Source organism: Chaetodon trifascialis, chromosome 21 (assembly GCF_039877785.1).
Source record: "Chaetodon trifascialis isolate fChaTrf1 chromosome 21, fChaTrf1.hap1, whole genome shotgun sequence".
In the NCBI taxonomy this organism is placed as follows: Eukaryota; Metazoa; Chordata; class Actinopteri; order Chaetodontiformes; family Chaetodontidae; genus Chaetodon; species Chaetodon trifascialis.
In genome coordinates, this window is record NC_092076.1 from 15442778 (window position 1) to 15466480 (window position 23703).

At 45.1% G+C, this 23703-nt stretch overlaps 1 protein-coding gene across 10 annotated transcripts in view; it reads right to left on the reverse strand.

Moving 5' to 3' along the window:
• shisa6 (shisa family member 6) overlaps positions 1 to 20771 on the reverse strand; it is a 58232-nt gene extending 37461 nt beyond the window's left edge. For 9 of the 10 annotated variants that reach the window (XM_070991239.1, XM_070991238.1, XM_070991233.1 and 6 more), the window contains exons 1-4: positions 20683 to 20743; positions 19381 to 20303; positions 17413 to 17573; positions 11360 to 11461 (exon numbers count right to left, since the gene is read on the reverse strand). In XM_070991239.1, the coding sequence (XP_070847340.1) occupies positions 11360 to 11461; positions 17413 to 17573; positions 19381 to 19907 (790 nt within the window). In that variant the 5' untranslated portion in view covers positions 19908 to 20303; positions 20683 to 20743. Of the gene's footprint in view, positions 1 to 11359; positions 11462 to 17412; positions 17574 to 19380; positions 20304 to 20682 lie in introns of all 10 variants that reach the window. The other variant, XM_070991229.1, reaches the window with a different exon arrangement.
• Positions 20772 to 23703: the final 2932 nt, after the last annotated feature.

The following is a 23703-nucleotide window of genomic DNA, read 5'->3' on the forward strand; positions in this document are numbered from 1 at the left end:
AGCTTGCGTGTTGCGTGAATAGCAGTGTGAAGTGGATGCCAGGGAAAACACCACCTGCTTTATGGAGAGGCGGAGAGCTACAGCTTGTCGTTAAATATATTGCAGAGATAATAAAAAGGTATGTTTTAAGGGTTCGGTCATGCCAGTTCAGCGAATCGGATTATCGCTGCACTAATTTAGTGAGAACAACAAGCAAAAGGTGCCTCATAATGCTTCATCATCTGTGAATGCAGAATTAGCAAATTGTTTAGGTGCTCAGTAAACAATTGGCCACTGTAAATTGATAGTGATTACTGATTATCACAACAGCAGATGGCATTTATCAGCCTCTAAATTAGGACCAGGGTTGCTAGACAGGGCTGTTGGTTTGTGTATATTTGCAGGGGATGTCATTGTTGTTGCATGTAAATATTTGGATGTGTACTTGTATTTCTCACATTGTGCGGACAGAAATCTGTTCCAACAGCTACGTTGTGGGGACGATGTGGAGACAGAAAAGTGGTGCCCACAAAGTGAGGTACTCGGGGTTTAGCGAGGGTCAGAGTTGGGGTTAGAGCATGTGCTCGTTATGGTTCGGGTGAAGGTAACTCTTGATAGAGTCGAATAAAGCATTTAAAAAGTGCATGCCTTCACTGAAGAAACGGAATCAATATTACAAACACTACATCTGCCCCAACAGACTCACTGCCGACTTAACATTTGGCCAGAATTGATCAAAAAACAAGAAGGAGTGACGGAGCAAATTAACACCAGACTCAAAACACGCGCTCCCCTTTGCCTTTTCAATTTTTCATCTGCTGGAAATAGATTTGGAGATGGATCCCAACCCAGAGCTGATAAATTTTAATTTGATCCCTCCCATGCATCATTATTTGCACAATGCAACTGGCAGTCGTAGCTTGTGTGCTCTGAATAGCAAGTCCACATTCAAATTCTGCACAGAATACAAAATTCTCCCCCCTCCGATACAACAAAAGGCAATCGTTCCATTTGTTTTCCCACACAATGGCCTCTGGATAATAGTAATATGGGGGTGGGGGTGGATGGCGGAAAAAGCGACCAAGTTATCTGCCTTTCCCAGTCTTCGTCTCTGCCTCTTCATTATGAATAATAGATTACAGATGAGAGCGGGAGCTTGCCTTGCCGGGAGGTGGGTATAAAGCTGCTTGAGGTCAGCGTGGCAGAGCCAAGATCAGTCTTTTACCAGCCCTTTCTAAAACACTAAGAAGTATCCTCGCAATGCTCGTAGCATGACTGTTTATACCAGCTGTTTTATCACTCAAAGCGACTCTGAGAAGGACGTGGCTGTTCAATACACAGTGTCATGCTTTTCAATATGATAAACAGCTTGGGCCGGCTATTTTTGGTGTTTCTGTTGCCAAATCTTTGGTAAACAGCACTCTGCTGTTGTTCACTTAACACACTCCATCCCTCCAGTTTCAGGCTTAGCTGCTTTCCAGTTCCTTATGCTGGCTTCTCAGCTGGTGGGTGGGTGGGTGGGTGGGGGGCGATGGTTGATTACCAGGTTATATGCATTCAGAGAAAACAAAAATCCAAACAACTGCCGCAGTGTAATAATTGATAAATAAATATAGTTAGGACTGAGAGGCATCTTAAAGAGGATGGGTTGAAAGAAAAAGGGCGTTTGATTCAAAAGCTTGACACATTGCTTTTAGCAGTGGATTAACAGCTCTCAGATCTGCGCCCATGTCTGTAATGAGAGAGAGTGTTCACTGCTCACATTCGGTCATAAAAAATCAATTTAAACGAAGCATTGGATTCAATTCCCATTGTGCGCGCCGCGATGCAGAAGAAGAAGAAGAAGAAGACGAGAAAGCCCTAGCGTGGAGAAGCTTGAAATTCAAAGACTGGGACCAGACCCAAAACACAATTCAACTGCTCATGCCAACCTCCTTTCATCTGCTAACACGTTCGCTAGGGAGGCAAAATGGTCCTCCAGGATAGATATTTGGGGCAAAGTTCACAAGTTCATTTTATTTCAGAGCAGCCGTGGCATTTCAAGTCATCTTATCAGTCTAGGATGGACCTGCAGAAGTGGGGGTGAAGGTGGGGAAGCAGGGAGCAAAGGAGGTGTGGATTTAAAGTCGCTAAACGTTCTTTTCATCAGGGAATCGCTCCCGGGGCAAGAGTTGGAGGACAGAAACCCTGATTTCCAGACTCTATTTGTTAAAGGATGATAAATACCCCCTTGTGAAAATAAGTTAATGTAACACTTCTTTCCTTTGAAAGAAAGGCCTTGTGAAACAATTGAAGGAGGATTTAATACATTACCGTTTCATTAAACATATATAAAACTCCTGAGTTTGCTAAATAAAGTTAAGCAGCGGAGGCAATCCACAGATGTGATGCTTCAGCACATGGCGGATTCCAGATTCATCAGGCGCGCAAGCCTCCACTCCACTTTATTTGTGTACAGGACCCCGTTGATCAAAGATGATGAATAACGAATCTAAAGGAAGGAAATTAGCATGAAAAAGTCCTTGCATTCCAACTGATGCATAAAATATCTGCACTTACTTTAATGAGCGGCGATAAAAGTTGCCATGCTGTGCGGTGGGCAGCATCTTGATTGATGCTGCACATTAAGAGTACGCTACCGTGCACGAGCAAACATCACAGCAGCCTTGTCAGCCCATTGTCCCCGACTACCCGCCTGCAAGGACTCTCTATCTCTTCTCCTGCCATTTTACCTGCCAAACTCCTGCTCTCAAAATCCCTTTTCTTGTTTAGCCCGCTCGCTTTTTACCACTCAGATATTCTGTCTGTGCTACATTCCTTGCATATTCCCCCCTTTCTCGTCTCTCTCTGAGATAAAAGTCTTCTTTCTCTTCCCTCCAGCATACCTCGCTGCCAGACAAATAGCTCCACTTGTTTCAAAGTGGCCACAACAGAAGGACAATGATAAGAGAGCTGTCTCCCAACTGTCATTTCCTCTGTCTGCCCCCGCATCTCACATCACTGTAATTGACTGCAGTGTATCTGGAAGTGCTATTGTTCCTCAGGATACCGGAGAGTCTTGTCAGGAATTGTAGGGTGGCTTGTCATTCACTGACCTCGACATATTTGAGTTCTGGTGGTATTTGGGAGAATGCTGCAAGGTGTTTGTCGCATTTGTGTTCATTTGTGAATACCCAGAGATGTTAATTCAGTCCTCGGCTAAAGGACGCTGAGGATCGCTATTGAGTCGTGGAAACAAGGGGGAGGAAAACCAGAGTCACACCCTGTTAACACCCAACTGAGCAGACAGTGTGTTTACCAGTGAAATATGCTGCTCATGTCTGCTTTTACATACAGTAGCACAATACCTCACCTCTGGCCCGATCCTGGAATCTCCTGCATTTTCAGTGGACGAAGCTCCAGAGACAGAGCCAGGGACAGAGATGTCCGGTCACCTCTCTGCATTGTGTGCAGGAGAAATCTGTCTTGATCTCTCTTTCTACTAATGAGTGCCACGGCCCTGGCCCTGCTCTCTCCAGGACCTTATTAACACTTTTTTATTGGTTATTCCGCAGAGTGCTTAGCCAGCAGGTCAGCCGTGCCACCTCCCCTGAAACTGACCGTCAATTTGTATGAGCGGGTGCTCTTGTGCCCAATAGGAGCGCGCTGTCAATCAAGCGCAGCCGGCGAGCAAAAAGTGAGCAGCCTTGCTGGATTTTCAGGCCCTGGAAGTGATTTGGGGGTACAGATCGGTCCCTGAAGTGGGACCTGGTTTCAAAGTGTTTTTAGGAGAAGAAAAGAGCAACCGGTGATTAAGATTTAAATCTGAACTTATCGCCACAAGGAGGGCAAACACTGATACATTTTAAGAGGATGTAATCCTATGTGAGGCTTTTTAGGGACTGCTATGATGTGTAAAGTGATCTACGGAGGCTACACTGCAGCAGCATTGATAGCTTGACAACTTTACAAACATAATTTACAGCAATGCGCTTTTTCTGGAATATAATCAAATGTGAACCTCAATAAACATTTGCATATTATGAGAGAAACAAACATTTCATTGGTATTCATGCAAACATAAAAAGCCAAAGGTAAGGACTCCTACACTATGTAAGGTTTTCATCTCTATGGACTAATCTGGGTTGAGGGCAGAATAAAGGATTTTAGGTGTGTTTGCTGGAAAATCCATCCATCCATTTTCTATGCCGCCTATCCCATCTGTCAACGGGCGAGAGGCGGGGTACACCCTGAACCGGTCGCCAGTCGATCGCAGGGCAACATATATACACAAACAACCATTCACGCTCACACTCACACCTAAGTGCAATTTTAGAGTCACTAATTAACCTAATGAACATGTTTTTGGTCTGTGGGAGGAAGCCGGAGTGCCCGGAGAGAACCCACGCATGCACGGGAAGAGCATGCAAACTTCACACAGAAAGGCCCAATCCGGAGATCAAACCGCCGCCCTTCTTGCTGTGAGGCACGCGCACTACCTGCTGCCCCACCGTGCCGCCCCTTTGCTGGAAAATGTGTCCAGCAGATCCTGTAGTACCTGGTACACACTGAAAATATAATCTGTGAAATGCCGCTGAGACAAAGGTTAGAATGTAAAAAAACTTGAACTTTTCAACAATATTCAGCCTGGTTTTACTCGATGGCTTGATGTCTTTTCACTTGTAAGTAACTCGACCTACTCTTACCGAGCTGTGCTGTTCTAACAGTAAACTCGAAAAGGAGAAATCTGCAAGCCTCTGCTACATGAAGTCACTTTCACTGTAATTTCTCTTTGTCAAGTCCCTTCATTTTGTCTAAAAACACACACTGTGCGAGTTTCCTGGCCAAAATACCACTTTTGCAATTTCATGAGTGTCATTGACTTTTATTAAATGGTGTATTTCATCTGATTACAATGCAAGAATTCATGAACTGTTCATGTATAATCATCAGCTAGCACATGAAGGGGTGTAACACACAGCCCTTTCACATTCACACCATGCAGGAGGGACTAAAGTTTGCGTCACAGCCGCTTACACACTGATGTTTTACAGAATGAACGCTTTCACAATCATCCCGCTGCAGAGCATTTCTCCGCTGGAGTGGGCGACTGCTGACCATGATGAACACAAACATCCCCACATTCACTGTTAGTATGAATGTGTTGACGTCCACTCTTCCACCGACACATAAATCAGCTGATAGATTAGTCTCTATCACAGAATTGTCTTTAGCTGCTGGCCCAGCAAAGTTCCAACCAATGTGTTGCTGGATTCTGCAATAATGAAGGCGGAGCCCTAACACAATGCAGCAAAAATACTAAAGATTATTGTACTCATTTTAGCAATCTCCACAAAAATGCAAATCTTAGCCACCAGTGATCTAACGGCATCAACTCTCTATCTGTTTGGCTGTTTGCTGGGCAGGTAGAGTACAGTAAATATATCAGAGCTTTTTCACTGAAAAGAGCTGAAGTCAGTGACAGTGAGAGTGAACCAAAGCTGGAAAGATGCAGGAGGCAAAACCAAAACATGAGCTGAAAGACACTGGGGAGAGCTGAGTCATCACTACGTGTGACCCCTCTAGCATTACAGAAAGCACCTTTTTCTCTATATATTGATTATTGCAGCTTCAAAGCACAGTGTAGCATCAGTTTACGAGCACAGCCTCCATCTGTTATTTGACCCCTGTAGCTGTCCTTCCAGACTCTCGAATATACAGAATTGAAAAAATCATTTTGATACAACTTACTACCGTGTATACTGTGGTTTTACTTCACCGATATTTGTCCAACGGGGAGGCTAAAATGCCTTTGCAAGTCTAAAAAAACTGACGCACCGCCTCACAGACAGCCCAGTAGCTGAGTAGCTGCTGACAAGTGAGTGACTGTTACGCTGTTTGATTTGTTCGATAATGTGCATTTTGTATCAGTGATCTCATTTCCCATCTCTGGTTTGATGATGCGTCGGACCTTTTCATGGTCACCGTATGAATCAGTTCCTGTCTGGGCTTATTTTTCCTCGCGTACCTTAAACAACACCAAAGGTTTTCATGGGCGGATGTTTTCATCTTCTGCCTCATCAGCCTGGAGTGTTGATTACACGGGCTGGAAATGATGATACTGCCTGTGGGCTTGTTGTTCCACGGCTTCTGATTCATTCGGAGGAACGGGAGATGATTGTTTCACAATCAGAGGGACGTACTGAAACGCAGAGAGGGGCTTTTATACCCTGTCATCAAGTTCTTCACAAAAGGTAAACAAAAAGGACACATTAGAGGCAAACATCTGTTCGTTTGTAACAGCAGAACCAAATGATTGGTGTTTGCTTTGTTCGATTCTTTTTCTCCTCAAAGTCTTTTCCCCGGATAGACCCTACAGTCTCTTAATACTGCATTGTTGTGCGGTACAACTTGCTCCATGCGGGGCACGCCAATTAGTGACTCTTGCACTCGTTAATGTGCTGAAATTGCATTGTAAATAAAAGTTCTGTGATAACATCCCCCGCTAATTCTGCTGCTACATCACCATATCCACCATTCCAGGCACATCATATTCATAAAAACAATAATTGCCTGCCATGAAAACCAATTTGACTTCCTCCACAGGGCAGAATTAAAAGTTGGGCTTAGCAAGGTAATGAAGTATGGCACACGCTAAGTCAAGGATGGAGGCTTTGTCTGAAGTAATCACTTCTCGGGATGCTGTGGCTTGGCTGCATTTCATATCAACAAGACTGACATATGGAAAAATAATTAAAATGGGCGCATTCAACCAATAACAGCTGGCAAGCTGCATTTTTTATACACTATCAAATTAGCATGCTGGCTGTCAATCCGCTCTCCTGACGAAGGCAGAAAATTCCAATCAAGGTGTTAAAGTTGTAATCTAGCCACATCAATGGCGGGGATTCTCAATCTGAAGCGGCTGCACGCTGAGCTTTTCTCCTCTTAAAGCCGCTCCGGCACAGAAAAATATGTGCGACAACGTGACAGTGATTTACAGTGCAGGGTTTTAGTCGGTGACAGTGAGTGAATAGAAAAGTACACTGCAGTTCTTCTGTGACAAGAACAATTAATATAAGCCTGCGATTGGGCTTCAGTCTGCGTAGGCCAGAAGCGATGATGTGGTGTAGCGTTGAATCACCACGACCAGCATACAAGCAAAAGCAAAGTTGCTCCAGCTCCCTCTTATCTATCTTCTGAGATTATGTTTCCAGAGAACTTTTATACAATTACTGGCGACTCTGAAGCTTCAAACTGAGTTCTGCAGTTTTTACACCCAAGGCAGTGTAACAGTGCAGTCCCATCTGACAGCAGCACACACACACACACACACACACACACACACACACACACACACACACACAACAGATCAGTGAGCATCCTCATTAGTTTGGCTCAGTTTGACAGAAGCCTCAACCTTGCTGCCTCCTAATTTTGGACAAGAGGACAACAGAGTACACAGGAGCAGAGGAATCTGTGAGGCGGTGCATCGATCTGGACAGATGGCTGAGGGGACAGGGGCAAGGTAAGCAGCTGTGCATGCTAAATAAAGTGTAGCATTACTAAAAGATTGTCACTCTGGGAAAACGTTCAGCGGGAGTTGAGAATTTGAATGAATTTTGAAACACATAAGTAACAAATAAGAGTGAGCCTGTGTGTTTGTGTCATGGAATCTTCCCCTAAAGGAAAGAAAAAGAAAGAATAGAGCATTCAGCTCCCAAATCCCAAATCCAAACCACCTCTGCTGCCAGCATTTCTGCTGTTCATCACTGTTGAGACAAACCTGGGACTTTGAGCAAAGGGAGCTCATGCAGGGAACAGATGGCCACCCACCTTAACACTACACCTCGCTCCACACAGGGGCAGAAGGCTGCGGAGGGAGTCACGAAACTGTGAAAAATTAAAGGTTCTTACACGAAAAGCTCGTCTCTGCTGGTGGTTTGACTGCTGGGACGAAGAAATGTCACCCCGCTCTGCTCTGTAAGCTGGCGTGAAGTGGACTATAAAGACACTGTGTGCATGAGAATGAAATGGAAAGAAGGTCTCTCTCTCTCTCTCTCTCTCTCTCTCTCTCTCTCTCTCTCTCATTTCCTATGTCTCTTGGTCTCCTTCCTGGTCCATGTTGCACAAACTGATCATTCATTCTGCATGCTACAACAGCACAGACTGCTAATTTACAGCCATTATTCATGCTGACTTCTTCTTAAGCGGTTGCATTTTTAAAAAGCACGTGAAATTCCTGTTTGCACATGCAATTGAACCCACCGACGGGTCTAATAATTCTTACTCGGCATTTGGACAACAAGACATACACCATGTCGTGAGCTCTATAGTAAATAGAGATGCATTAACAGCATTAATATGCGCAGCTCCTCTTGTTCTATGTGCACAGCATTGTGGGAGAACGGCGCGCATCAAAAACACACTCGGGAATCAAGCATCGCTTTTCATGTACGCTTACGCTGTTTTCGATAGGTGCAGCGTGCCTGTGCCGTTTCAAGCTGAGAGCAAACACAATCGCTCCAGTCGTGCTCGCAAAGCTTATGCTTTTCCATAGGAGAAGGTGACATGTTGGTTCTCATAAACTGCGATAAAACCTGCAGCTCTTCATGTACCAGCTCACTGTGGTTGTTTCCTTTTCTGTCGTCCCACACGGCTAACAAAGCCCCACTAATCTCGCTGACAGATACATAGAATTTCCTACAGCTGCTTCACAATAAACGCCTCGTTTTGCTGCTTTTCCGGCGCGAACACACAACTCATTCAAACCCTGTTTACAATGAGTGCGCGGTATGACATTAGAACACAGATGAAAACTCTCTGTTCCCTACAGATGGCAACAACAAGTTTATGACCCTTCCCCTAAAGGTTGCTGAAAGGCATTATGGGAAATGTAGGGCAGCACTAACTGAAGTAGAATAGCACAGGGTAAGCTGAGGGGAAGGTCGGCTCACTAGAAAGGTACTGGGACAAACGACCTCTTGGACTGCAGTGCGAGAGGCTGGGGTTTAGTTTCCCACCCCAGCGCTCATGGCAGATCTCATTTAGAGTTCAGCACAGGGTTTTGTACCCCGCCACACAGATGTGAAGCATCCAGCTGCTCTGACCTCACATCTCCTCCCCAAGGGCTGCGCTGCAACACACACAAACACACACACACACAGCTTGACATATAATTAACAACCAAACACACTATCTGCCTGTATAATTAAGCAACGTAAGGATAGCCATACCCAAGCCAGAGGACTGACTCCTACACTTTGCTCTGTTAATATGTCAAAAAACCTACATACCAACAAAAGCAAACTAAAGAAGGCAACATCTGTTTCCAGGTTCATGTGGAAACAGAATTTTTCCACTGACTGACCGGTGAATATCTATTTGCGTTCTTTTTTTTTCCAGCCTTGTTTCCCTCAGCCAGAGCAAACCAAGCTGTGCAAACCTCTTCAGAAATAATGACGCTCGGTATGATTTAAATTCAACCGGACTGTTTACTTGCTTTTAACCTCAACGTGACTCCATCTCATCACTGCGAGTTCACATCAGCCCACAGGTTCTCCCCTCCGGACGTTAAAAAGCATCCACGGATTTTAGATAAATTCAACGCTGGGTCAAGCGAAGGATCAAGTGATTTACTGACTATTTGCGAATCATTAAAATGGAAAGAGATATGACTGTGTGTTGTCAAAAATACTGAATATACTGTGGGTACAAGCAATTTACATCCTTCAATCAGTCAAAGAGAGAAGTAGTGTATTATGTAGCTGAAGCCACTCAGCTTTTGTGGATATGAAGAGTGCTTGTAAAGAGACTATGAGAGAGCGGGGGAGGCTTGGTTAAACCGTTTCCCTCCACCACCCTGAAGTGATTGTACACTGGTGAAACGCTAAAGATAATACCAAGCAGCAACAATACCCAAACCAAATTTCAAACCAGTGTTTCATTGATTTTAGGATTCAGTCCACAGTAATACCTGCCTCTGGGCACAAGACAGTCAAACACAGATGTTGGAAAGGGGGGATACTGTTCAAGAACTGAGGCCCTTGTGTGCTTCACGTATTTTTTTGTGCTAAATTTTAGCGTCAGCAGACCTCAGCCTCACGTTTCATTTGTTTGTGCAGCAGAGAAATCAAAGGCTACAGTACCAGCTGCAAAAAAACCAACAAAAAAAAACACCTATTAGACTGCACAGATGCTGCACGCTAAACCATACCCCATGCTGTTGTTGTGATGTATATAGCCGGAGAGTGATGCTGCGGCGATATATGTGCAGAAGAGAAAATCTATTTAAAAATATCAGGATTCATAAAGCTTAATCATTTTTTTCATATTACTCATCTCTGGTAGTGATGCGGGGGGGGGGGGGGGGGGGGCTGCAGAGAGAGGTTGTTTTTTCTAGCTGCCTATGAATACCATTGTGAAACGGACCCCCTCTGGGGATGAAAACAAACGAAGCAAAAAGTAAGGAGAAAAACAGCTAATTTCATGTAAACATGAATACGACGGTTCCTCATTAGAAATAAAAGAGAGAGAAGCTTCTAGGCCCCTGCAGTTTGGAAACAAAGCCACGCCACTAAAAAATTAAAAAGATGAATTTCTGCTGGTGGAAAAGTCGCACGCGCGCGCGCCTGCCGAGCGACGCATAAATCTGAACTGGTATTTATTAAAGTGGCGACAGGTCATCAGCCGCTGTAATTAGGATGATGAACAGGAAATCAGCGGGATTTGAGGGCGAAGGGGAAGAGTGGGAAGACATACGCAGCGGTGGAACCAGATTCCATTTAAATCATGTAGATTTTTACTAAAGCAGTCAGCCGCTATGAAAGATTACAAGCGTCCTCGCGCTGGCACAAACACATTCAATTAAACATTCGATAGCAGTATCAGGTGAAGGAGCTCGCCTCGCAACCCCCGCGAGGTGACACACACACACACACACACACACACACACTCACACACGCACAGGGTCTAGTTTGTGGAGCTAAAATGGATGGAAATAAATCACAAGAGCTCGGCCAACATGGCTGCATACTAATCAGCGTATTACCCATGGGAAAACTCTGGCCCCTGACTAATGGCTGTGTGTGCACGTGTGTGTCGTGGATGCGTGCGCGTGAGCTCGGAGTCACCTTCCCCACCTATCAACAGCACTAAGTGTGTGTTTGCTTGTGTTTAATTGCAAAAAAAAGCAGAGGCAGGAGTTCATGTGAATTGCTCGGGAGGGAAATTGAATCTGGTAACGTTTCACCTCCATCTGCGTCTTGTTGTTGATCACCGGTGGAACATTACGTGGGTCGCTTTAGCATTCAGCAGCGCAGTGTTCCTAGATGTGGTAACGGGTCATTCAATCTCCTGCGTGAGAGAAGAGAAGAAAAGACGGAATGAAAAGGTACTTTACCTTTCGGATGGCCTCGACCCAATGTCACAAAACCAGAGGAGATGAAGTTGTGAAGTTCAGCACCTCCACTGCTGCGGACGCTCTCCTTTCCATAGTGGAGACCTGCAACACACACAAACACACATGCACGCACACACGCGTGGAGGCCACCATGAGGAACAGTTCACGTACAAACATTTATGTGGATGCACACAAACACACACACAGACACAGACATATACAGAAAGCATTAGTATTCTGATCAGTTCATGGAAAGCAACAACTGAAACAGGGTTTCGTCAGAGAAATCTGAAGGGTCATGAGAAGACTACCAGAGCATGAAATCAGAAAAAACAAACATTCATGCCAGACAAAAATATTTTCTTTTTTCCCATAGACTTCTAACATTTGACTTTCTAACCTCATGAATCGCTGGATGGTTTATAACTCGTCAGTCCTCTAAAAATTCTTTGGATAAAACAGGGAGAAAATATTCTGATCATATTGACAAGTTGATGTTTCTCTATTGTAATCCAACAATTTTAGACGTCGAGGTCAGTCTGCTAGTCACACAGCAGTCAGCCTGTCAAAACAGCTGTTTTATATCTGAGGCTCTGGAGGAGCTTTGCCAAGTCTTTGAGAAAATCCTGATGATGTCATGGTGATGTCATCAGGACTACAAATTTCTACCTTGCGTTACACACTGGGGATGCAGAGTTTGTCAGCCTGAGCTTAAGCATCTGTTCAAGAGTGTCCTGGCCAAGGTGTGCAGCAATAACAATGGGTTACAGACAAGCCTAGAACAAACAAAAGTAAAGCCAAAAAAAGTCTGAATTAAACCGAAATGTGATTAGTATTTCATAATGAACATTTTACAACCTAATCATGTACACAATTTCATCCTAAAAACAACCAAAATTGTGCTTTAAAACAACCCAAGAGCTGTCTGAAATCCAAGAAATATGTGACTAAGACTGATGAGTGAACATCTTTTGGAGTTCCACCATCGACGAGTGGCAGCTGAGAGAGGTTCAGCTTCATTCAGATGTCCTCTGACACACTGGAGCCACAGTTGGGGAGACAACCAGTTGCGCTTGTCTTGATGAAATGGAGGCAGCAGTTGTTTTTCTACTTCAGCTATGTAAAACTTCAGACAACATGGAGGAACAGCTGAGCATCGCGGTCAGCTGCTTCCCAATTCTCCATGATTTACAGGCTTCTGTGACTTGAATAATAAGAATGACGCATGGAAACACGTCTCACTTGTAGAATAAATCACTGTTGTGCACCAGCATGGTGGAAATACTGCAAAATAGCTTCCCAATCAGAGCTGTATGTATGTATGTACCGCACATACTCAGTGCTAGTGAACATATGCATACCAGTCAGCTCATCGTTTCAGCTCTACCTGCAGAAATTCACCTTTAAGGGGCCACAAATCACAAAGGCTGGGGATCACCAGGCTAAAATAACATGATAAAGTTCACCAGGGCACCTGTCTAAAATGAGAAAATTGTGTTTGGGCTTTTCCATCATGTTCTCAGTGGCCCCACTTGTGTCTTTTTCATGGTGTCAAATAGGGAACTTCCCCATGGTCTCTTTCCCTCAGGTACGCATAGATGGGAAACGGTGGAAACGTGAACCACACAAACAAGCCTAGAGCCACGATCCTCACCAGAAAAAAAAAAAAAAAAGCGATATGTTCCAACCACCCACATACCGCTGCACTTTGAACTCAATCACACCTCTCCCAGCGCTGCTCTCATGGCTGCAGATAGAGAATCCACTGAGGTTATTTTCCCATTCCATTACGCCAGCGTGTCTGTGCGACACGCAGCCGTTATTGTTGTCTTCTTTTGTCATCTTTGCCATTGGTAGGCCACTCCACGAGCCACTGCGACAACCCTGGAATCTGAAAGACCCTTCAAAAGCAATCCCCTCCTTTCCTCCTGCTCCCATTCCCAGCTCATTAAGGTGAGGTAGCATGAAGAGCCTGCAGGGGGAAGGCTACGCATTATGAATTTATCGTCCTTGATACAAAGAAAATCGTGACTTTCACCTTTACCATGTGCCATTGAAATGAACCGGCGCCGGAGCTGGCAGGCACTGAGGATTCATATGATAATACTTTTTTAATCAGACTTCTTTGCTGGACATCTACACCTCTGAATTACCTCTGAGAGTGGAAAAATGTGAATAATAAGATAATTATACCATGAACCGAGCTGGATGTGGTGCTGTGTGGCTGTCAACAGGGAGGTTATCTGACTCCAAGGTCGATTAAGCTTTAACACAGCCGGGCAGGGGTAATTTACATGGTATACTGATTTTATAGCGTTATCAGATGCCGATCTGCTGGAGTGGACATGGAGCTGTGTACATCATCTCGATAAAGTTGTTCAGCTGGAGCTCAGCATCACGTATCTTCGTATCTTTATCTTCCTCCAGGGCTCTCTCGGGCTGAGATGCACACTGAAGGCTGAAAAGGGAGCTTTTTAAATGCCATTTTGGCAAATACATGCCCCTTTTCTTTTAACCCTGGCCCTGCCCTCTCATGAAGCTAATGGTGCAGTGCAGTAAGTCAGGATTCACACTGGTCCATAATTAACTGGTAACGGTGCTGGAAAGGGATGCTGATGGATCCCTGCCTCCACACCTGAAACCTCCTCACACACACACACACACCTACACTCAGGGAGCCAAAGGTCCAGCTGTATAATAAGGGGCAATAATGAGATCTAGGGCAGGAGACAATTAGGTGGGGTCTCTCAGATGCTGAGGTTTAACACAGGTGCACACAGGAGGAAGCTTCTATTAAACATGTTGATGCAGTCAGCATAGAAATGTTGTTTTTAACACGTGGGTGATGATTATCTGGCCAATGGGGAGCCGGCGAGGTCACAGTGGAGATGTTATAGCAGCTCACTTTAAGGATTAATTAGAGGAGGTTGCAGGCAGGAGAGGGAGGTGTTTTGTGTGGGTGGGTGGGTGTGTGTGTCTGTATGTGTGTGGTAGTGGTAGGGGCAGGAGGGCTCACTGAATATGATTATAAAAGTGCCTTTTGGCGAATAATTAGAGTAATTAAATCACTGTTTTGTTATTGAGGCAAAACTTCTTGTTTAGGTAACTCTCCGAGAGACCCACACACACACACACACACACACACACACACACCGACACACACACACAGCTGCATGCTTTAAAAATATCTGAAGGTCATGTCAAAGCTGCTAAATAGCTGGAAATGTTATTCTATCATCACGACCTCTAATTGTCCACAGCAGCTGACCTTTAAGCTCAGGAGGTTGCTCATCTCAGACTGAATTAACTGACTGCTCAGGTCCTTCCAGTATTGTACAGGAGCTCCAGCTCATACACAGTGGATACAGGCTGAAGGTTTTCCTCTGCGTGAGCATACACTCTAATACAGTCATCTGCTAATTCTTCTGGTGCAGTACATGTAGCCCCATAACTCATAATCCAATTTGCTGTATTATTTTTTTTTATTTTTTGCAGAACTGCTATCTGGAAGTAATTGTTTTTTCCTTTGGTTTTTGTTGAGCAAACCGAGACAGAGGAAACAACTGCTCTCTGCACTACCTGGAAACTATATTTCATCATTCTGCGCATTAAGAAAATGTCAGAGAGGAAACCGAGCAACACTTTTCAAAAAACAAAAAAGAGGTAAATCTTTGCCGGTGGTGTGTGGTAAATAAATCAACTTCATCTGAAGAGAGCTGTGGGCCAAACTGCATTACTCAGAGAAGCGGTTATTGTTTACTTTAACCAAAGGCGAACTCCTGTAAAGGTATCTGCTCCTGCCTTTCAAGGTCTGCTCCTTGTTGTGGCTGTGGGGCGCTCTGTGTTTACACCCCAACCTAAAAGAGGATCTGAGCCGCACAACAATGCAGAGTGGATGTGAATAAATATAGCAGCACTTGCGCTGGTATCATATTATGCTGTCTGTACTGTTTTTGCTGTAGGCCGTTTTTCTTTCTTTTTTTTTCAAAGAAATATATCATTCTAAAAATGCAGGGAAGTTTTACAGTGCGCCAAGGGTGCTGTGTCACCACACAAGGCCCAACGTGAAAAAAAATAAATCAGCATGTATTTTTAGAATTGAGCCTAAACAAAACTCTGAGGAGAATAAATGAAAAAATTCTTTGCTAAGAGAGTGATTGCTGCTGAGAATAACTGGGCATCATCGCCTGCTGAGGATCAAAGGAGGAACGGATGTTATTCCCGCTCTTGACATAAGTTGATAGGATCCTCTTGGGCCCTTTAGCCACTTGCTTTATGAGGTCTCTCCACCTGATTTAAAATGTCTCAAAAAGCCTCTGGTTGTGAAGTGCCATTCTTAGCGGCGACAACTCCAGCCGAGGACCCTCTCCTTAAGAGGCCTGCCTCCGCGAGCCAAATGCCCATTTAGGCGCATATGAATATGCATTTTCTGCGAGAGTGAGTGGGCTCCCTCTCCACAGCACCTTGGAGCCTGTTAGGGCATCGAGCGGAGCTCCCAATTTATATGCACACATTAACCACGCTTTCGCCCGGGCTGTCACTGCCTTTCATGTCCAACCCCATCAGGACTGCTGTGGTCCCTGATGAGGGGAGGGCTTGGCTGGGGTAGACTGAGTTACAGTGATTGTGTGCAAGCAGGCAAAATAGCTGCAGCCGAGCTTGAGCGTCAGATAGACAGATAAAGTGACGCCCGACCTTTACTGAGCATAAATGCATGCAAGGTCGCGCTGAAGGCAGCCTGCCATGTGCAGCTACGTATCAGCGGTGTCCCCTGCATAGCCAGCCAGTGACCATTAGCAGGGGAATAATGCAGAGTCTGAGTGGCGAAGGCACTAAGTGAATGACTGCAGACTGTAGTCGCAGTGAACACTGAGCTGCAAGAAAATGTTCCCAGTAAGTATTTGATAGATGGCGATGTGGCAGAAGGAGGCCAAGTTTACATGACATACAAGAGACTGGAAATCCAAATAAAGCTGGAAGTATGCGCATCTATTATTTAGAGACAGAGATGCAAAAATATTTTTGCTGTCCTGTAGCTCAAATCAACCAAAACAACGACATGTGCATTGTATCAAGTGCTGCGATGTTTGGCTTTCAGAACAGATCTGTCACAACCAGCAGACATCGCCCCCCAGACACATGCTTCCCTGCCTCCACAGCCAATGAGAAGGTGCATTCTGAAGCTTTCTACCAGGGTGTAATGAGTCAATGGAAGTTCTATTGTACACATTGTAATGCTCTGTTGAAGAAGCTATAGAAGACGGGTTTTATTTAAATAATTCAGATAGCACAAATGGGTAGCCCGCCTCACACATTAGGTATTTAACAGCTGCAAAATCAACACCACATATGTGAAAATACTTCTTTACTTCTCCTCCACACTGAGGCTACATGTCCTCCGTGTGTTTTCTTTCCATCTCCCTGCTCCTTCGTGCCTCTAATATCTCATTATTTTCCATCTGTGTTCCTCTTCCCTACATGTCTTTGCCTCTCTCGATCTAATCACACCTGCTTTGCCCGGAGAACCCGCCGCCATTGACCAGCTTCCCCTGGGCTCCTGTTTTACCTGCATAGTTTTCTTCAGCCATATTACCCATCCATGCTACCTGTCCCTTCTCTGGATCATGGGGTTCAATCACACAGTGTGCGCTGCGTGTGATTCGCCCACTGACTGACGGAGAGGTCATCGCTTCCAGTCTGTCAGAGACTGCAGGGCCGTGCTACCTTGCCAGCATGTAATTATCTCCACTATCAGGCCCCTCTTTTTCTCTGTTGCTCTCTCCCTCGCACTCTCTTGCTCAAATCGGATGATTACTGGATGTTAACATTGAAGATTACACCGTTGAAAGATTGAGCACAGTGGGTGCTCTTTGGAGGAGAATGCAGAATTTTTGCACAGAAAAAACAAGTGCATCGCAAACGCTTTGCATTGCAAAGGGCTGAACTGCTGAAATCTGCCTTCAAGCTATATCAGCCCAGCAGTCATGTCACATAAACTAGCAGATCCTTGTGAAGCTATGAGCACTGAGCAGAGAGAGATGAAGAGCTCTTACCGTGGTTGGATTTGGAGGTGTGCACAGGGGTGTAGTGGTTCTTGGATGAGGTTCTGACTGGTGTGTTGTCTTTGGGTGAGCCGTTCATCGCTGCAAAATTCTCACAGTCATATTGCGATATGGGGATGGGCCCCTGCTGCCTCAGGATGTCTGCAAGGGCCCTGGAAACCGAAGAAACAAGAACACCTGTTAAGACTGCACCAAGAACATGTTTCTCTCCTTGTACAGTTTTTCTCTCTCATTGCAGCCGAACTGAGTTAAAAATGAAGTGATAGCATGTCTGTTTTCTGCACGCCGAATGGCTGCTAATTGTTAAGACAGTGTTGTGCTATTATGGGTAATTCAGGGCTGCTCTGTTTCTTCTTTTTCTTTTACGTCTGGGAACATGATGAATGTTCATTTGCAAGAGAAACAACGTTGGATGTGTGAGTATCTCGTCTAATTGGGTTGAATTTGAATGTTTTTCAGACCGCACCAGGTGCATATGGAAGGATGGAGCCCTCGGGGGGGTGGGGGGGAAGCAATCATGATGAAAGAAAGTTCAAAAAGTGTTTGTTTGCTTTTTCTGGCATCGCTTGTGTAAAAGGAAATCAAATTACTTTTGCAGCGCTGCAGCAGCTCAAAGCTTTTGTACAACAAATGTACCACAGACGTAACCTTTGCTTTTAAATGAATATTTTACCCCCCCTCCCCCTCCTGTTACTTATTGAATGTGCAGCGGTGCATGCATGTCACACGACCTTGATACAGCCCCAACGTTAACACTATCCATTATTCAAAGTCTTAAGATTGCTCAAGTGTTGAATAATGCATCCAATAAAAGAAAAGCTATTCAATCTTGAGGAAATAATGTGTGTCAGCATTTGTTCACTGATGTGGATACAGTCTATAACATGTGGTCTACTCATGTATGATAACTCTCATATGGTGAAGCCCCAGGAGGAAGTAGGAGCCAGCTGAGGAGGTGAGACGCAATCATCGGCCATGGTATCCCATCTCTGCTAAACAGTCTTGTCAAACCCCCACCTGAACGCACCAGACAGCCATGTGCTGATGTGCATGGAGTCGGGGTGGGGGTGGGGGTAAGACTGGGGGCAAGTAGTGAAGTATGATCTTTGATGACAGCTGGCCGCCTTGACTTGGTTGCCTCATGAGCCAATTATCTGGGTTATATTCAGATTCAAGCGCCAGAGATGCAGTTTTTATCCCAGCTGAATGGAAACAAGAAAGGTTCTATCTGCAAACATCCTATACTGGATGTTTGCGAGTTTATTGTGTATACGATGTTGGGCCTCAATCCTTCTCACTCCCACACATAACAGATGCACTCACTCACACACACACACACACACACACACACACACACACACACACACACACACACACACACACACACACACACGCACTCCCTCTCTCTCTCTTCATGAACACCAGAGCACCACAATCACTGTGATAGTTCTCTTTCAACTCCTCCGTAATTATTTTAGGCTTACACAGATTTAACATCTGCTACAAATCTGATAGAATCTGATCTGAAAAGTGCTCATCAGTTTGGCTTTAGATAACAATCTGTTAATTAATTGAAACACATTGCCAGTCTGATTTCTGGTTCATTATTTCAGATATAGGGGAAAAACACTCTGATCTCGAATTAAGATGGAAAAAAATGTTCTAAGTTGCATTCGGGTGCATTGAATACTGCTGCATTCGACATGACTCTAAGTCTGTTTCTGGCACGAGTCTTGACCTTTGACCCCTGTCTGCAAAGGTTCTTTATGTCTGTCTACATTAGAGGACAGTATGAATATACTTCTAATGGTATGAGACTTTAAGTCTTTTTCTGTCTTACCGAGGGGACGTTTGAAAGAAAACACAGAGCAGAGAACATGTTTGTGCTGCAAACACATTTCATGCATTCACAAGTCACTCTCACAGTATATGTGATTTGAAGCACTTCTACCCACTCACCTATGAATATTCATTTCCTGAGGCGGCTCTGTAGCTTTGTCGTACGCAACTTTGACCGACACTCCCAACACTATGATGAAGGCTATGATCCCACAGGTGATATAGACCGCCGTGTTGGTCTGATCCATGCTCGGATCGTACGTTTCACCGGTGGGGACGGGCGACGGGGCGGCCGTCACTACCCACACCGGCGTTTGGTAGTTCTTGCAGGCTTTCTGATCCAGTCGGTCTTTCTTGTACTCGCAGCAGAAGCGCAGGTAACACGTCCCGCAGCAGTACCGGTGGTCCGTGTTGTTGCACTCGAACATTTTGTCATACTGTCCGCTCACGTCGTAGTAGCCCAGGCAGGTGTCGTGGTTGCTGGCGGGGGCCGGCTGCGGCGTCTTCTGCGGGACGACCGTGGGGACCACAGTGGCTTTGGGAACCTTCCTGGCCGCCTGTTTGGGCTTTTTTCCGCCTGGAGCGGCGCTCAACACGCTCAGCGGGTCCAGGTATATTAGCAGCAACAAAAGGTGCCTTATCCCCATGGTAGTGTGGAGAACTCTTCAAGTCTTATGTTTTGGTAACGACACTAACTCTGGTTCAACATGCAGGGCTTTAGTCTTGCGTAAGTTTCGCCACCGAGTCTTCCCCTTCTCGCTCAGTCTCCTGTGCCGCCGTCATGCTGAATACAACTCTGTGTAAACTGTTGTCAAGGGCATTTCTTTGCTATCATCAAGCAATGGACAAACTAAAGCCCATTGCGACCCATGCGGGGATCAGCGGCAGGAAAGCACCATATCCTGATCGGGAGGGAACGCTGGTGGGTGCCCGGGCTCTGCGCGCTCTCCCTCGGCTGGGCGGCGTGTGAGCGCCGCGGTGCGTCGCTGTCCAAGGTGCTGATTCCAGGAGACCCAGTCAGTTCTGCTCAAGTCAAAGTTAGGCTGCAGAAACACATAAGCCAAGTGGGCTCATTAGCTATTATCCTCACGTCAGAGTCACGTCATTAATTAATTAGTAGGCTCCTACACGTCCAAACAACTTGACAGGTTTTAGTCGCGGAAAACGATCATATTTGAGGTCGTTCTTGCAGTTTGCACGACGCGTTCAACTTGGTAACACGACACCCACACAGAACCAGTATGTTCCAAATGAATGTGTTATCTTTATGTTAAGCATTACACCCTAACCATCGCTGCGCTCAGCTGAGTGTGGATCCGGGACAATTTCTTTGATTGCTTTCAACTAAAATTCAAATCGAACTACATCTATGTTATTTTTCTTCATATACTCGAAGGGTGGGAGTGTGAAAAGCCAGCCTACCTCAGTTAGGATACCCGCTGGGGAGTTGCTCTCTGTCTGGGTCTCCGAAAGTGAGGAGAATATCAGGGCTCTGAGCCTCGCTCTCTCTCTCTCTCTCTCTCTCTCTCTCTCTCTCTCTCTCTCTCTCTCTCTCTCTCTCTCTCTCTCTCTCTCTCTCTGCTTCTTCTCTCCTCCTTCTCGGCTTTCTCCCTCCCTCCGTCTCTTACATCACTTCAGTGCTGGCGTCAGAACTCAGCCAAGTATCGGTAAATTGCAGCCCCCTCCTCCTCCAAGAAAGCAAAGAAGCAAGCCTGGTTATTGGCATTAACACTTCTAAATTAAATGGCTGCACAGACCTCCGTCCACAGCACACGGTCGCTGGCTGGCTCCTGCAGCCACCTACACTCTGCACGTCTTGAAACTCACATTTATTTGCATTCACAATTCCTTGATCTTTTGAGCTGCCTGTTATCATGTTGCAGCTACATGCCTGTAAACAAGCATCGTGTTCAGGACGAAACTCTAATTGGCTGTGCTCCCTCAGTTAATACACTCTTTATTCAGATAAAGTCACTCATTTTGGTCTGGAGCCAATCCATGGCACCTGGGGGATTATGGAGAACTGATAGGGCTAAATTACCAGTAAAGTATGTTTCAGCACTGCTGCACTGAAATGAACCAAAGCTCTATAGCGTGCTCCTACACACAGCTCTTCTGTAGCCGCAAATAGCCACAGCCACCAATGTGACATGTATATTTATGTGTAGGTCTTTCCAATTAGCACACCTAAACCAGATGTGAGGCCAAATCTTGCAGGTAGGGCTCGGCTCTGATGAAAAGCCGATCCCAGTGGCTCCTGGTTGGATAGCGCTGAGCTATATTGCACCCCAGATTTGTACTCAACGCTTTCTGATCAAAAAACTGCAGAGGGTGTCTTGACATCGGCAGCTACAGAGAGGTGTGTGGAAGCTGCAGGGTGAGAGCTGGACCTTAAATCGCACTTATCTGCCTTGGTTGGGAATGCATGCAACGTGATGAGAATACAGCACATTGTTTCTGGGGAGTGTTTCTGGCAGGCAGGAGGCTGTAATGATGTGGGCCAAAGAGGCACCAGTAAATATCAGAGGAGAGAAAGAGTGTCATAAGACCCTGGAAAGAGAGCCTGGATGAAAAAAATCTTAAGGGAGCCTGTTGGAGGAATTCATGTTTTTCTTTATATACAGATAACATGAAGAACAATGGAAAGACTGAAATGCACACAAGCTGGAGAATAAATGAACATTCTCAGACACACATAGATAGCAACAATCAGGGGAAAACAAAAGCCAGAAGCGGATTTGTGATGCACCTGTGCTTGTTAGAATATGTGTCTGTGCATTGAGACTAAAACAAAATGTACAGTTCATACTGCAGTCCTGATTTTGTGTTATGATTTGCATGGAAAGCAGAGGGGAAAAAAGACATAAATAAAGAATAAGTAATAGATGTTTGAAAGAGTTCTGCACAGTGAGCTGTGTACTCAGCAGAGAGAGCTCCAAGTTCATTTTTGCACAGACTTGGAAACTGTTCTGTATCATCATTACTAAGATGGGGAAAATGTTGAATCACGAAACTGACATCAATTTGCCATTCAGTCAAAGCTGCACCAGTAAATATTTTTCTACCAAAAGAGTGGTCAAATGATTATGTCATGTGAAAGGGGTTCTTTGTAGGGATGAATCCAGGGAGAATTACCCAATTCAAAAGCCAGCTGTTTCGGTTTTCTAGCCCACAACTCTGCTCTCACAAGCCTTATTTCCAGCAGCAGGCAGCTGTTTCCAGCATAATAGCTCTGATAAACCCACTGTACGCTACCTGCTCAGCACAACACAACAGATACAGTTTGCGACATAGTGGAACATTTAGCAGATGTAAAGTCAGACAGTCTTCTGTGGAGTTGGCGGGGACCAAAACAGAGTGAATATTGGACTTGAATTTGCTAGATGGACACAAACACGACTCCGAACAATGCTAGAGTTGCTCTGTGTCTGCACGATGTGTGAACAGGGAACTGTTTATCAAAACAATGCTATGCAGTGATAATATGACAATGATGTGTTTTTAGCTTATTTCACTGCCCCGTAGTGGCAAAAGAAATGACTTTGTGCAGCTTTAAGTCCTTCCTCCTCTATTGCAAAGTCAGTTATGTTGACTGAAATTCCCTGTTGGGAGTTGAGGCTTCCTTCTCATGTGAGACTCAGAGCACTTTTCATTTATATAGTCAGTATATACAGTATAACTAGCCTTGTCTGATGACTATCGCTCTGTTCAATTTGAAGTTATTGCTGACTTGGGCATGATCTGTTTATGTGCTTGCCTCAAAGTGTGACTAAAAATCTTTGCAGTGAGGCCAGTTTGCAGTATTTGAACTGGAAAGTCGGCACTCAGCAGGTCAGGAGGTGAGAGCACACTAATTAAAGCTGCTATGTGCCAACTGTCCACGATGACCTGCCCTGTTCGTTGCAAGTAATTGCAGAGTTGTGCTGAAAGTGGCCATCGCCAAATCAGGTTTAAAATCAAGCTTAAAATCACATAGTGTGCCCCCAGTTTGGACTAGTGGCCTATAGTGACAGCCAATCAGGACAAAGCACTGCAGTTATTCTACATGTGCAGACTTAGTTGTCATTTTAGTAGCAGTTTAGGAGATCCTTCATAACCAATATTACATTTTACTTAGGCTTTTTCATCAGAGTCCAGATTTCCTTTTTTCAGTTTCATGGTTCCCATTTTTCACTGAGCAGTAGCTGCGTGAGTTAGCCAATGTAACATCTTGTTGTTATAGCCCTGAAGGACTTCAGGATTTGGGTTTGGGGGGCGCAGCAGTGGAAGGATGCCGTCAGGGAGCGGATGGAGAGCTCTGCTCTGCTGGCACAGCCTCAGGCCTCACTGCCTCAGCTGTCCAGGCTGGACCCACGGCGCGACTACAGTGGCGTGGAGGATGTTCACTTAACTTTTCTTCTCTAAAGCCGCAGACATTTAAAAATAACTGTGGATCAGGATGAC